The 12,883-nt window shown below is 38.0% G+C and overlaps 2 protein-coding genes across 2 annotated transcripts in view; both read left to right on the top strand.

Moving 5' to 3' along the window:
* Nucleotides 1–12,883, top strand: part of DIP-epsilon (Dpr-interacting protein epsilon) — a 332,816-nt gene that overhangs the window by 229,599 nt on the left and 90,334 nt on the right. The gene's annotated exons all lie outside the window — the stretch shown is intronic.
* On the top strand, nucleotides 9,789–11,756 carry LOC142227569 (neprilysin-1-like). The gene has a single exon (XM_075298079.1). The coding sequence runs from the start codon at nucleotides 9,789–9,791 to the stop codon at nucleotides 11,661–11,663; it is 1,875 nt and encodes a 624-aa protein (XP_075154194.1). The 3' UTR covers nucleotides 11,664–11,756.

Below are 12,883 nucleotides of genomic sequence, written 5' to 3'. Positions count from 1 at the left end.
ATCAGTGAAATCGTTTATTTAAAAAATCAAATTAAATTTCTTTTTCAAGTTCAATTAGTATAAAATTCAGGAAAAATATTCAGTTAGGCTTTCGCTTTTCCAAATCCGAATTGCCGGGCCTCACGCGTGACACCTGCCATCAGATTTTGTACAGCCACCTTGTCCACCTTCTTCGCCGCAGAAAGCCAGTTTGCCTTGAACTGCTGCTCGTCCTTAGCAGTTTTTTTGGTCTTCTTTAGGTTCCGGTTGAAAATAGCCCAGTATTTCTCAACAGTCTACACTGAGTTCTCAGTGTAGACTGTTCTCATTAACTGAGAACACTGAGTTCTCATTAACAACAGACGTGTTTACTTTTTGCACTACTATGACAAAAGTCTGTGGAGAGTGTAAAGTTGTAATTTCTATTTCTACTGGCGTTGGAACAGAATTCAACGAGTATATTAAATGTGCATCTTTATAGGGTCGATTCTTTCATCCACAATGCTCGCATTTGTCATCTGATCATATAAAATTGTTGATTAATTATCCAAACTTCCTATGGCGTTGTGATTCCTGCATTGTCATTTCAAATGATACACAAAACAAATTCGATGTTCTCTCACAGCAAATGAGAGAAATGCAAAAGAAGTTGAGTGAAATCGAGAAAAAAAACTCAATGGTTGCAACGATGATAATTCTATGTGTCTACATAAAAAAGCAAATATTTCGAATACAAACATAAACAAAGAGAATAATGTAACTGTTTCTCCTCCGCTCTCTTCCCTCACTGTTCCTCAGTTGAATAATGTGGATGAGGTGAACGAGAATTTTGTTGATGCGTTGACTGCACCTAGTGCCGACGATTTTATCACTGTCAGAAAGAAGAAAAGAAACAAAAATAATAAAAGGAATAATCAAAACAAAAAAAAAGTTTTTGGTGCCAATTCTGCTTCTAGCACATTTGAAGTAGTGCATAGCATGAAATTTCTCCATGTCTCTAAATTCAAGACAACAACTAAACCTGAGGAGATTACCAAATATGTTGCTGATAAATTGGAAGTCAATTCATCCACTTTGACTTGTGTTAAGCTTGTTAAAAAAGATGCAGACTTATCTAAGCTCCATTTCGTCAATTGTAAACTTGGAGTTCCTGAACCATTGTATCATAAAGTATTCAATAAAGATTTGAGGCCACTGTCGGTGAAATTAACTCCCTTCATCCATAAGCCAAAAAACTTAGACGTGTTCGGCGAAACAACCAGAGAAACGTCATAAACAATTTTAAATCATCTTCTAGTTTATTAATATACTTTCACAACGCTGATGGACTTCGAACTAAAATCAACGATATTTATCTATCTGGATGCTCTCATGATTATGACGTCATCATTATTGTAGAGACTTGGCTGACATCACATTTTTTATCTAGTGAAATTTTAGATAATTTTTATACAATACATCGAAGAGACAGAGTTCTTTCTAACAACATAACTAGAGGCGGTGGAGTATTTTTGGCAGCTGCTTCAAAATTAACTAGTATGCGAGTGGAACTTCCTTATAAACAAGCCAAAATAGAGCAAATTTGTGTGGCCGTTAATTATTCAGATCTTGATGGCAAGATGCCAAATCCGGCCAAAACAGTACGGAACAACCGTGTTTCTTCAGGAAAGGCAGCAGACGTTTATTCAAACACTCTCTCACGTAAATTTCTTGGTTGACAGTCCCGGAAGCTATGAAAATGCTGATTTTCAAGCCATAGGTGCAGATGGCTTGCCAAACCAGATATTTCTTTGCGAACTTTGACAGTTTTATGTGCTTGAAAATATCTGCTACCTTTCCTCTTCCTTTTGCCGTACAAAACTCCTGTCCTGGAAGCTGCTTGTAGTCGGCTTTGACGTAGGTTTCGTCGTCCATTACCACACAGTCAAACTTCGTCAGCATCGTCGTGTACAGCCTCCGGGATCGCGCTTTGGCCGTCGTATTTTGTTTATCATCGCGATTTGGAGTCACTACCTTCCTGTAAGTCGATAGTCCGGTCGTTTTTTGGCTCGATGCACGGTTGTAGACGATACACCCAGCTTATTTGCGGCATCTCGGAGAGAGAGGTTAGGGTTTCGCTTTAAACTACCGGCAACTCTCTTTGTCGTCTCAGCGGCTTCCGGTTTTCGATTTCCCCCCGATCCAGACTTCCTGGCTGTCGACAAACGTTCCCCAAACACTTTAATTACATTTGTAACGGTTGATTTGGCAACTTTTAGCGATTTTGCCAGCTTTGCGTGCGAGTAGCCCGGATTTTCGCGATGCGCGAGCAAAATTTTGATACGCTGCTCTTCTTGCTTGGACGGCATTTTGACAACTGAAGAGTGAATTCCCAAATCAAAATAGGAGCAACATTCTACACACACACACCTTCAAAATGAGGGATGTTCAGGTTTTCTAAATGCAAAATTGAAAGAAATGCGTCAAGTTTATATTTACCAAATTTTGACCATATCACCCTTTACCAAAATTTTCCTTGAAAAATCGTCACTGCTGAGTCGAAAACTTGTAAAAATGATTCCAATTTTCCTATACTTCTAATAACTATCTGTTGACCGATAAATCATAAATACACTTATGCGAAGTCAGCTATTACTTTTAGATTTAAATATTGCTTTAGATTTATACCCTGCGTCACACTATGGAATAGGGTAGGTTAGGTTAGGTTAGGTTATGTGGCAGCCCGATGTATCAGGCTCACTTAGACTATTCAGTCCATTGTGATACCACAGTGGTGAACTTCTCTCTTATCACTGAGTGCTGCCCGATTCCATGTTAAGCTCAATGACAAGGGACCACCTTTTTATAGCCGAGTCCGAACGGCGTTCCACATTACTGTGAAACCACTTAGAGAAGCTTTGAAATAGGAATAGGGTACTAACATTGTGGTCCACCCCAGGGCCTTAACCGACTTAAATATTATGTATATATATTTTGTAGAAGTCTAACGAATTTTGTCCAGATCGGATCAGCTTTAAATATAACAAACATCCAACACATTCGACGGATTTGATAGGGTATCGAAAATGTCGGCCCCGCCCGACTTGTTTAATAATGGACTCAATATTAGTGGCATACTAATTCTGTAAGTGCAGAATCAACTAATATCAGACATATCTGTTCAGATTGTGATAAAGTTCACATAAACATGTGCCCCTTTATTTTCATAAATATCGAACTACGCTTTATCAACCAAACCTATTTCAATGACAGCCCACAGTAGGGGTGGTTAAGGGTATGATATAAAGGGTGATACGGTCAAAATTTGGTCAATATAAACTTGACGTATTTCTTTCAATTTTGCATTTAAAAAATCTGAACACCCCTCATTTTGAAGGTGTGTGTGTGTAAAATGTTGCTCCTATTTTGATTTTGGACATCACTCTTCAGTTGTCAAAATGCCGTCCAAGCAAGAAGAGCAGCGTATCAAAATTTTGCTCGCGCATCGCGAAAATCCGAGCTACTCGCACGCAAAGCTGGCAAAATCGCTAAAAGTTGCCAAATCAACCGTTACAAATGTAATTAAAGTGTTTGGGGAACGTTTGTCGACAGCCAGGAAGTCTGGATCGGGGGGAAATCGGAAGCCGCTGAGACGACAAAGAGAGTTGCCGGTAGTTTCAAGCGAAACCCTAACCTCTCTCTCCGAGATGCCGCAAATAAGCTGGGTGTATCGTCTACAACCGTGCATCGAGCCAAAAAACGAGCCGGACTATCGACTTACAAGAGGGTAGTGACTCCGAGTCGCGGTGATAAACAAAATACGACGGCCAAAGCGCGATCCCGGAGGCTGTACACGACGATGCTGACGAAGTTTGACTGTGTGGTAATGGACGACGAAACCTACGTCAAAGCCGACTACAAGCAGCTTCCAGGACAGGAGTTTTGTACGGCAAAAGGAAGAGGAAAGGTAGCAGATATTTTCAAGCACATAAAACTGTCAAAGTTCGCAAAGAAATATCTGGTTTGGCAAGCCATCTGCACCTGTGGCTTGAAAATCAGCATTTTCATAGCTTCCGGGACTGTCAACCAAGAAATTTACGTGAGAGAGTGTTTGAATAAACGTCTGCTGCCTTTCCTGAAGAAACACGGTTGTTCCGTACTGGTTTGGCCGGATTTGGCATCTTGCCATCAAGATCTGAATAATTAACGGCCACACAAATTTGCTCTATTTTGGCTTGTTTATAAGGAAGTTCCACTCGCATACTAGTTAATTTTGAAGCAGCTGCCAAAAATACTCCACCGCCTCTAGTTATGTTGTTAGAAAGAACTCTGTCTCTTCGATGTATTGTATAAAAATTATCTAAAATTTCACTAGATAAAAAATGTGATGTCAGCCAAGTCTCTACAATAATGATGACGTCATAATCATGAGAGCATCCAGATAGATAAATATCGTTGATTTTAGTTCGAAGTCCATCAGCGTTGTGAAAGTATATTAATAAACTAGAAGATGATTTAAAATTGTTTATGACGTTTCTCTGGTTGTTTCGCCGAACACGTCTAAGTTTTTTGGCTTATGGATGAAGGGAGTTAATTTCACCGACAGTGGCCTCAAATCTTTATTGAATACTTTATGATACAATGGTTCAGGAACTCCAAGTTTACAATTGACGAAATGGAGCTTAGATAAGTCTGCATCTTTTTTAACAAGCTTAACACAAGTCAAAGTGGATGAATTGACTTCCAATTTATCAGCAACATATTTGGTAATCTCCTCAGGTTTAGTTGTTGTCTTGAATTTAGAGACATGGAGAAATTTCATGCTATGCACTACTTCAAATGTGCTAGAAGCAGAATTGGCACCAAAAACTTTTTTTTTGTTTTGATTATTCCTTTTATTATTTTTGTTTCTTTTCTTCTTTCTGACAGTGATAAAATCGTCGGCACTAGGTGCAGTCAACGCATCAACAAAATTCTCGTTCACCTCATCCACATTATTCAACTGAGGAACAGTGAGAGAAGAGAGCGGAGGAGAAACAGTTACATTATTCTCTTTGTTTATGTTTGTATTCGAAATATTTGCTTTTTTATGTAGACACATAGAATTATCATCGTTGCAACCATTGAGTTTTTTTCTCGATTTCACTCAACTTCTTTTGCATTTCTCTCATTTGCTGTGAGAGAACATTGAATTTGTTTTGTGTATCATTTGAAATGACAATGCAGGAATCACAACGCCATAGGAAGTTTGGATAATTAATCAACAATTTGATATGATCAGATGACAAATGCGAGCATTGTGGATGAAAGAATCGACCCTATAAAGATGCACATTTAATATACTCGTTGAATTCTGTTCCAACGCCAGTAGAAATAGAAATTACAAGTTTACACTCTCCACAGACTTTTGTCATAGTAGTGCAAAAAGTAAACACGTCTGTTGTTAATGAGAACTCAGTGTTCTCAGTTAATGAGAACAGTCTACACTGAGAACTCAGTGTAGACTGTTGAGAAATACTGGGCTATTTTCAACCTGAACCTAAAGAAGACCAAAAAAACTGCTAAGAATGAGCAGCAGTTCAAGGCAAACTGGCTTTCTGCGGCGAAGAAGGTGAACAAGGTGGCTGTACAAAATCTGATGGCAGGTGTCAAGCGTGAGGCCCGGCAATTCGGATTTGAAAAACGAAAGCCTAACTGAATATTTTTCCTGAATTTTATACTAATTGAACTTGAAAAAGAAATTTAATTTGATTTTTTAAATAAACGATTTCACCGATTTACACGCGTTTTCCCCTGACCAAATTTTGACCGTATCACCCTTTAAGCGGACGAACCGCGTAAGCAACCGAACTGCATAGTCGAACGAATCGCGTAAGCGGACGAACCGCGTAAGCGGCCGAACTGCGTAAGCGAACGAATCGCATAAGCGAACGAAACGCGTAAGCGAACGAATCGCATAAGCGAACGAAACGCGTAAGCGGACAAACCGCATAAGCGGCCGAACTGCATAGGCGAACGAATCTCGTAAGCGGACGAACCGCGTAAGCAAGCGACCTGCGTAAGCGAACGAATCGCGTAAGCGGTCGAACTGCGTAAGCGAACGAATTGCGTAAGCGGATGAACCACGTATGCGGACGAACCGCGTTAGGGGGGTGCTATAATAAAATGGTACAGTGGTACAAAGGGGAAAATTAATTAAACTAAAAGGACAATACGTAAGAGCAATTGGCTCCTTAGAATATCAATAGGGTTCTATTCTGACCCAAAACACATACTTTTGCTAAATTTAAAGTCGATTGAACTGAAATTGCGACCTAAACTTTGATTAAACAAGTAAGGAATGTCTAAAGTCGGGCGGGGCCGACTATATTATACCCAGCACCACTTTGTAGATCTACATTTTCGATACCATATCACATCCGCCAAATGTGTTGGGTGCTATATATAAATGGTTTTCCCAAATACATACATTTAAATATCATTCGATCTGGACAGAATTTGATAGACTTCTACAAAATCTATAGGCTCCTAATTTTAGTCGGCTAATGCACTAGGGTGGAACACAATGTTAGTAAACATTTAAATCAGAAGCAAATTAAAATAAACCTCGAAAAAGTTTATTTATGATTAATAGCTCGTTATATATGTATTAGAAGTTTAAGAAAATTAGAGTAATTTTTACAACTTTTCGACTAAGCCGTGGCGATTTTACAAGGAAAATGTTGGTATTTTGACAATTTTTGTCGAAATCAGAAAAACATATATATAGGAGCTATATCTAAATCTGAACCGATTTCAACCAAATTTGGCACGCATAGCAACAATGCTAATTCTACTCCCTTTGCAAACTTTCAACTAAATCGGAGTAAAAAATTGGCCTCTGTGGTCATATGAGTGTAAATCGGGCGAAAGCTATATATGAGAGCTATATCTAAATCTGAACCGATTTCAGTAACATTTGGCACACTTGACTATACTACCAATTGTACTCCTAGTGCGACATTTCAAGCAAATTAACGTAAAACTCTGGCTTCTGGGACTATATAAGTCCATATCGGGCGAAATATATATATGGGAGTTATATCTAAATCTGAACCGATTTCAATAAACTTTGGCACACTTGACTATGGTACTAATTTTCAAGCATATCCCTGAGTGGATCTAGCCATGTCCGTCCGTCTGTCTGCGAACACATTTTTTATACCCTGCGCCAGACTGTGGAACAGGGTAGTATAAGTTAGTGCATATGTTTGCAACACCCAGAAGAAGACGAGATAACAAGTTGGCTGATAAGTCACCGGTCTGACACATAGATGGCGTCGCTAGTATTAAATGCATATTATTTTTATATAGTACCAACCTTCAAAAGATTCGTGTCAAAATTTGACGTCTGTAAGTCAATTAGTTTGTGAGATAGAGCGTCTTTTGTGAAGCAAATTTTGTTATTGTGAAAAAAATGGAAAAAAGGAATTTCGTGTTTTGATAAAATACTGTTTTCTGAAGGGAAAAATACGGTGGAAGCAAAAACTTGGCTTGATAATGAGTTTCCGGACTCTGCCCCAGGGAAATCAAAATTCAAGCGTGGTGAAGTGAGCATGGAGGACGGTGAATGCAGTGGACACCCGAAAGAGAATGACCGTAGAATGAAGTTGATCGAGATAGCAGAGGCCTTAAATATATCAAAGGAACGTGTTTGTCATATCATTCATCAATATTTGGATATGCGGAAGCTCTGTGCAAAATGGGTGCTGCGCGAGCTCACATTTGACCAAAAACAACAACGTGTTGATGATTCTGAGCGGTGTTTGCAGCTGTTAACTCGTATTATCACAATGGACTGAATAGTCTAAGTGAGCCTGAATCTTAATCGGGCTGCCACTTTAACCTAACCTTAACTCGTAATACACCCGAATTTTTCCGTCGATATGTGGATGAAACATGGCTCCATCACTACACTCCTGAGTCCAATCGACAGTCGGCTGAGTGGACAGTGACCGGTGAACCGTCTCCGAAGCGTGGAAAGACTCAAAAGTCCGCTTTCAAAGTAATTCCCTCCGTTTTTTGGGATGCGCATGGAATAATTTTTATAGATTATCTTGAGAAGGGAAAAACCATCAACATTGACTATTATATATTTATTGGAGCGGTCGAAATCGCGGCAAAACGGCCCCATATGAAGAAGAAATAGTGTTGTTCCACCAAGACAACGCACCGTGCCACAAGCCATTGAGAACGATGGCAAAAATTCATGAATTGGGCTTCGAATTGCTTCCCCACCCACCGTATTCTCCAGATCTGGCCCCAGCGACTTTTTCTTGTTCTCAGACCTCAAAAGGATGCACGCAGGGAAAAAATTTGGCTGCAATGAAGAGGTGATCGCCGAAACTGAGGCCTATTTTGAGGCAAAACCGAAGTAGTACCACCAAAATGGTATCAAAAAATTGGAAGGTCGTTATAATCGTTGTATCGCTCTTGAAGGGAACTATGTTGAATAATAAGAACGAATTTTGACAAAAAAAAAGTGTTTTTCTTTGTTAGACCGGGGACTTATAAGCCAACCTGTTATAGTGACACAGCGGTACTTGTCAAAGACACAATTTTTGCGCTAGTGATGTGGAATTTTGTGTACTTTTAATTTCCATTTTTGGTATCAAAAACCTCAATGTGGGCCGGCCCTGTGCAATATTGCCAAAGACACCCTGTGTCTATCTTGTCTCCTTCTGTGTGTTACAAACATATGCACTAACTTAAAACACCCTGTTCCGCAGTGGCATCACTGTTCTCAAGTTCTCTTTTTGTTTTACAACCAATTCGAATAGGTTTTCTCATGTCGCCAAAACACGTGTACACTGCACATAATTGTGCAGACCTCTACACACAAAGAAAATTTCATTACAATTGAGCCAACGAAAATTTTTCATTGATATAACCACATATTTTTATTAGGACAATATTCGTTAATAATATGAAACGTTTCGTTAATTAAAAGAAAATTCCTTATATTAACGAAAAATTTGGTTATATAAACGAATTTGTTTCATTTGATCAATTTTAATGATACATTTCGTTAATATAACGAAGTTTTTTCTACCAGTGTATTACATACTTTAAATGATGGGAAATCGATAGTTCGATGTGTTATAAAGGGAAAGGAAGGGAACTTATCCGCAAACTCATCCTAAGGTGGTGGGCATTATAATGATATGAAAACTCTGGGAATATTTATGATCCGATTTCCAATTTCGGCCTACATGTACCTTTTGGGAATTAGCTATGAAGGTTACAATTTCACAAGTTACTTTTCATATTGCAAACAAAAATTCAGTAAAAGAATTAACTTAAGTCCATCCATAAATGGAAGGAATTTTGCCTGCATTATTTTAATTGTATTCCACAATGTGCGACAGTTACAGACGGATCGATATATTTCGTTGACTATGATCCTTCTACGAGCCTCCAAAAGATTCGGCCCAGCCGTATATATATGTTTTTCCAAAATTCAAGAGTACAAATTTGGAAATTTATAAAATTTACTATAAAATATTTAAGTAAGTGAAAATGATAAGAAATTAAAAAAAAAATGTATATTCAAAAATCTATGCCAAATCTGAAATCTTATACGCAAATATCAACGGCACTGCTCCAGTCTTATTAACACGCACGGTCTTACGAAATTATCTGGCTTTTCTGACCTTCGCTATCAGTGGTCATTAAATATTCAAATTCATGTATATCAAAACAAAAGAGATTTTTTCTATTAAGTATTGCAGTTGAAATTTAACAAAAGTTAGTTGAATTTTTAAAAGCAAAGTTAGTGCACCGACGAAATAATGTTGAAATTATGGGGAATGTATTCCCTGATTGTGGCAGCTTTAACACTGACTAATGCCACAATACCAGCAGAGGAGCGAATAGAAATGATCGAACAGGCCTTGAATACCGATATAGATCCCTGTGAAGATTTCTATACATATGCCTGTGCTAATTGGCAAACGACCTATGGCACAGACAATTATTCCGATATGTCAGGCTTGGTGGAAACAAAATTTAATAAAAAATTTAAGGAGCTATTGAAGAAGAGAGCCCCTAAATCACAATTTCAGAATGCAATACAAAAATTAAAGATTCTTTACCGTTCATGCTTGAGAATCTCTGAAGAAGATACTATGAATTATTTTAAATATTTGAAACCTGGGCCGGGTTTGGAATGGCCTATCTTGGAGTCCCATGCTGTGCGAGATGAGAATATCGTATGGAATTCGGAAAATTTGGATATTTTTAAACTTGTGGGCGAGTTACATGGCTATGACATATCCAATGTTCTAGTGAGTGTGGTGCCCTATCGAGCAGAAGATGGAACTTTACAGATTCATTTTAATTTACCCGAACTAGGGGAAGAGGATCCCAATGAAGCTCGTGATATTTTATTTGTTTTAGCCAATGTGGGATATTCCTTTACCGGCAGTTTTAAATACCATACTTCATTCATGAAAGTAGATTCCTATTGGAAGCAAATGTATGCAAATTACTCAACTTCAGAAGATGCCGAGTCCATGGTCTATGGAGAATTACGGGACAAATATCCAAATCTGTGGAAATTATTAGAAGCTATGATGCCAGGAAAACTCTCTAATGACGATGAGATTTTTATCAATAATGTGGACTACTATCAATTTTTCAATGACTATATCGTACCACCATCCGAAGCCCAAGAATTGGTTAATTATTTATTTTTTAAATTTTTGAAATATGTCAACGATGATTATGATAATGATTGTATTCGAGACGCTAAGAAAAAAATGGATTTGGCTGCCAACTTTTTATATTCCTCAAAATACTTTTTGCCACATGCCGAAGAGAAAAGGAATTTGGTGTCGAGGATAATAAAAACAGTTTACCACAATCTCATAGACGTACTCAATGAGAATCATCTACACCTAAGACCTTCTCATCTTGCCATTCTAAAGATGAAAATTTCATCGATAAAAGTGAATGTGGGAAATTTACCAGAAAATGTTAATGAGGACTTTATCAATAACTATTATGAGAATACTGGAGATCTTGATCCTAGTGATTATCATCAAAATCATTTGAAATTATTAAAAAACACTCTGCTCAATCGCCTGATTCCCTATGAAAACCTAAGCTATAGCTCACAATACTTTGACAGCACCGGCTATGATATTTACACCAATAATGTGATCATTCCATTTGCATATCTGGAACCACCCGCCTATGACAACAGCTATGACAATGTCCTTCTATGGTCTTTTCTGGGCTTCTTTGTGAGTCATGAATTTGCTCATAGCATTGATAGTGGCGGTTTGGAACGCGATGGAGAAGGTTATACGACATCCATGTACAATGATATTATAAATAATCCTATGATGGCTAACTTCACCGAATGCCTTTATGCCCAAAATGAAGATGATAAACCATTGGAACGTACTGCCGATGCAATAGGAATAAAGATTGCCTATCGTTCCTATATTAGTGAAACTAAAACTCATACTCCCAGTTATACAACATCTATACCCAGAGATCAATTGTTCTTCTTAAATATCGCACAATTCTTTTGCGGCAATGATGAGGGTCATAAGGGTAATCTGCAACAGATTGTTATGAATTCCAATGATTTTGCTGCTGCATTTTCGTGTCCTGTAAATAGTCCCATGAATCCAATGGAAAAATGTCGTTTGTACTAAAAGGTGTAATTTAAAAAGAAAATTTGCAATAGTATTTATTGTGTCTACGAATGATCTGTATGGCCAGACTGAGAATCTCAGCACTAAAAATATATTAACCTACTGCGAATAAAAAATTGTAATCTAAATTTTAGAACATGAAAGTTATGCCATAGTTAAGACAAAGTTCTTTCAAGCAAATAGATTATTATTAAAAGAAGTTTCACAAAAAATTATAATTCAATAATAAAATATAAATTGCAATTAATGTTTTAATTGAAATTGCTTCGATCGCGAAAATTTTAGTATTAACAGGTTGGCTGATAAGTCCCCGGTCTAACAAAGAAAAACACATTTTTATACCCTCCATCATAGGATGGGGGTACATTAACTTTGTCATTCCGTTTGTAACACATCGAAATATTGCTCTAAGACCCCATAAAGTATATACATTCTGAGTCGTGGTGAAATTCTGAGTCGATCTAAGCATGTCCGTCCGTCCGTCTGTTGAAATCACGCTAACTTACGAACGAAACAAGCTATCGACTTGAAACTTGGCACAAGTAGTTGTTATCGATGTAGGTCGGATGGTATTGAAAATAGGCCATATCGGTCCGCTTTTACGTATAGCCCCCATATAAAGGGACCCTCAGATTTGGCTTGTGGAGCCTCTAACAGAAGCATATTTCATCCGATCCGGCTGAAATTTTGTACATGGTGTTAATATATGGTCTCTAACAATCATGCAAAAATTTATCGACATCGGTCCATAATTATATATAGCCCCCATATAAACCGATCCCCAGATTTGGCTTGCGGAGCCTCAAAGAGAAGCAAATTTCATCCGATCCGGCTGAAATTTGGTACATGGTGTTGGTATATGGTCTCTAACAACCATGCAAAAATTGGTCCATATCGGTCCTTAATTATATATAGCCCCCATATAAACCGATGCCCAGATTTGGCTTGTGGAGCCTCTAAGAGAAGCATATTTCATCCGATCCGGCTGAAATTTGGTACATGGTGTTGGTATATGGTCTCCAACAACCATGCAAAAATTGGTCCACATCGGTCCATAATTATATATAGCCCCCATATAAACCGATCCCCAGATTTGGCTTGTGGAGCCTCTAACAGAAGCATATTTCATCCGATCCGGCTGAAATTTGGTACATGGTGTTGGTATATGGTCTCTAACAATCATGCAAAAATTGGTCCACATCGGTCCATAATTATATATA

Source organism: Haematobia irritans, chromosome 2 (assembly GCF_050003625.1).
Source record: "Haematobia irritans isolate KBUSLIRL chromosome 2, ASM5000362v1, whole genome shotgun sequence".
NCBI lineage: Eukaryota > Metazoa > Arthropoda > Insecta > Diptera > Muscidae > Haematobia > Haematobia irritans.
This window is presented reverse-complemented; position numbering and strand designations above follow the sequence as displayed.

Coding starts and splice junctions, on each gene's coding strand:
- LOC142227569 (XM_075298079.1), top strand. CDS start 9,789: ATGTTGAAATTATGGGGAATGTATTCCCTGATTGTGGCAGCTTTAACA.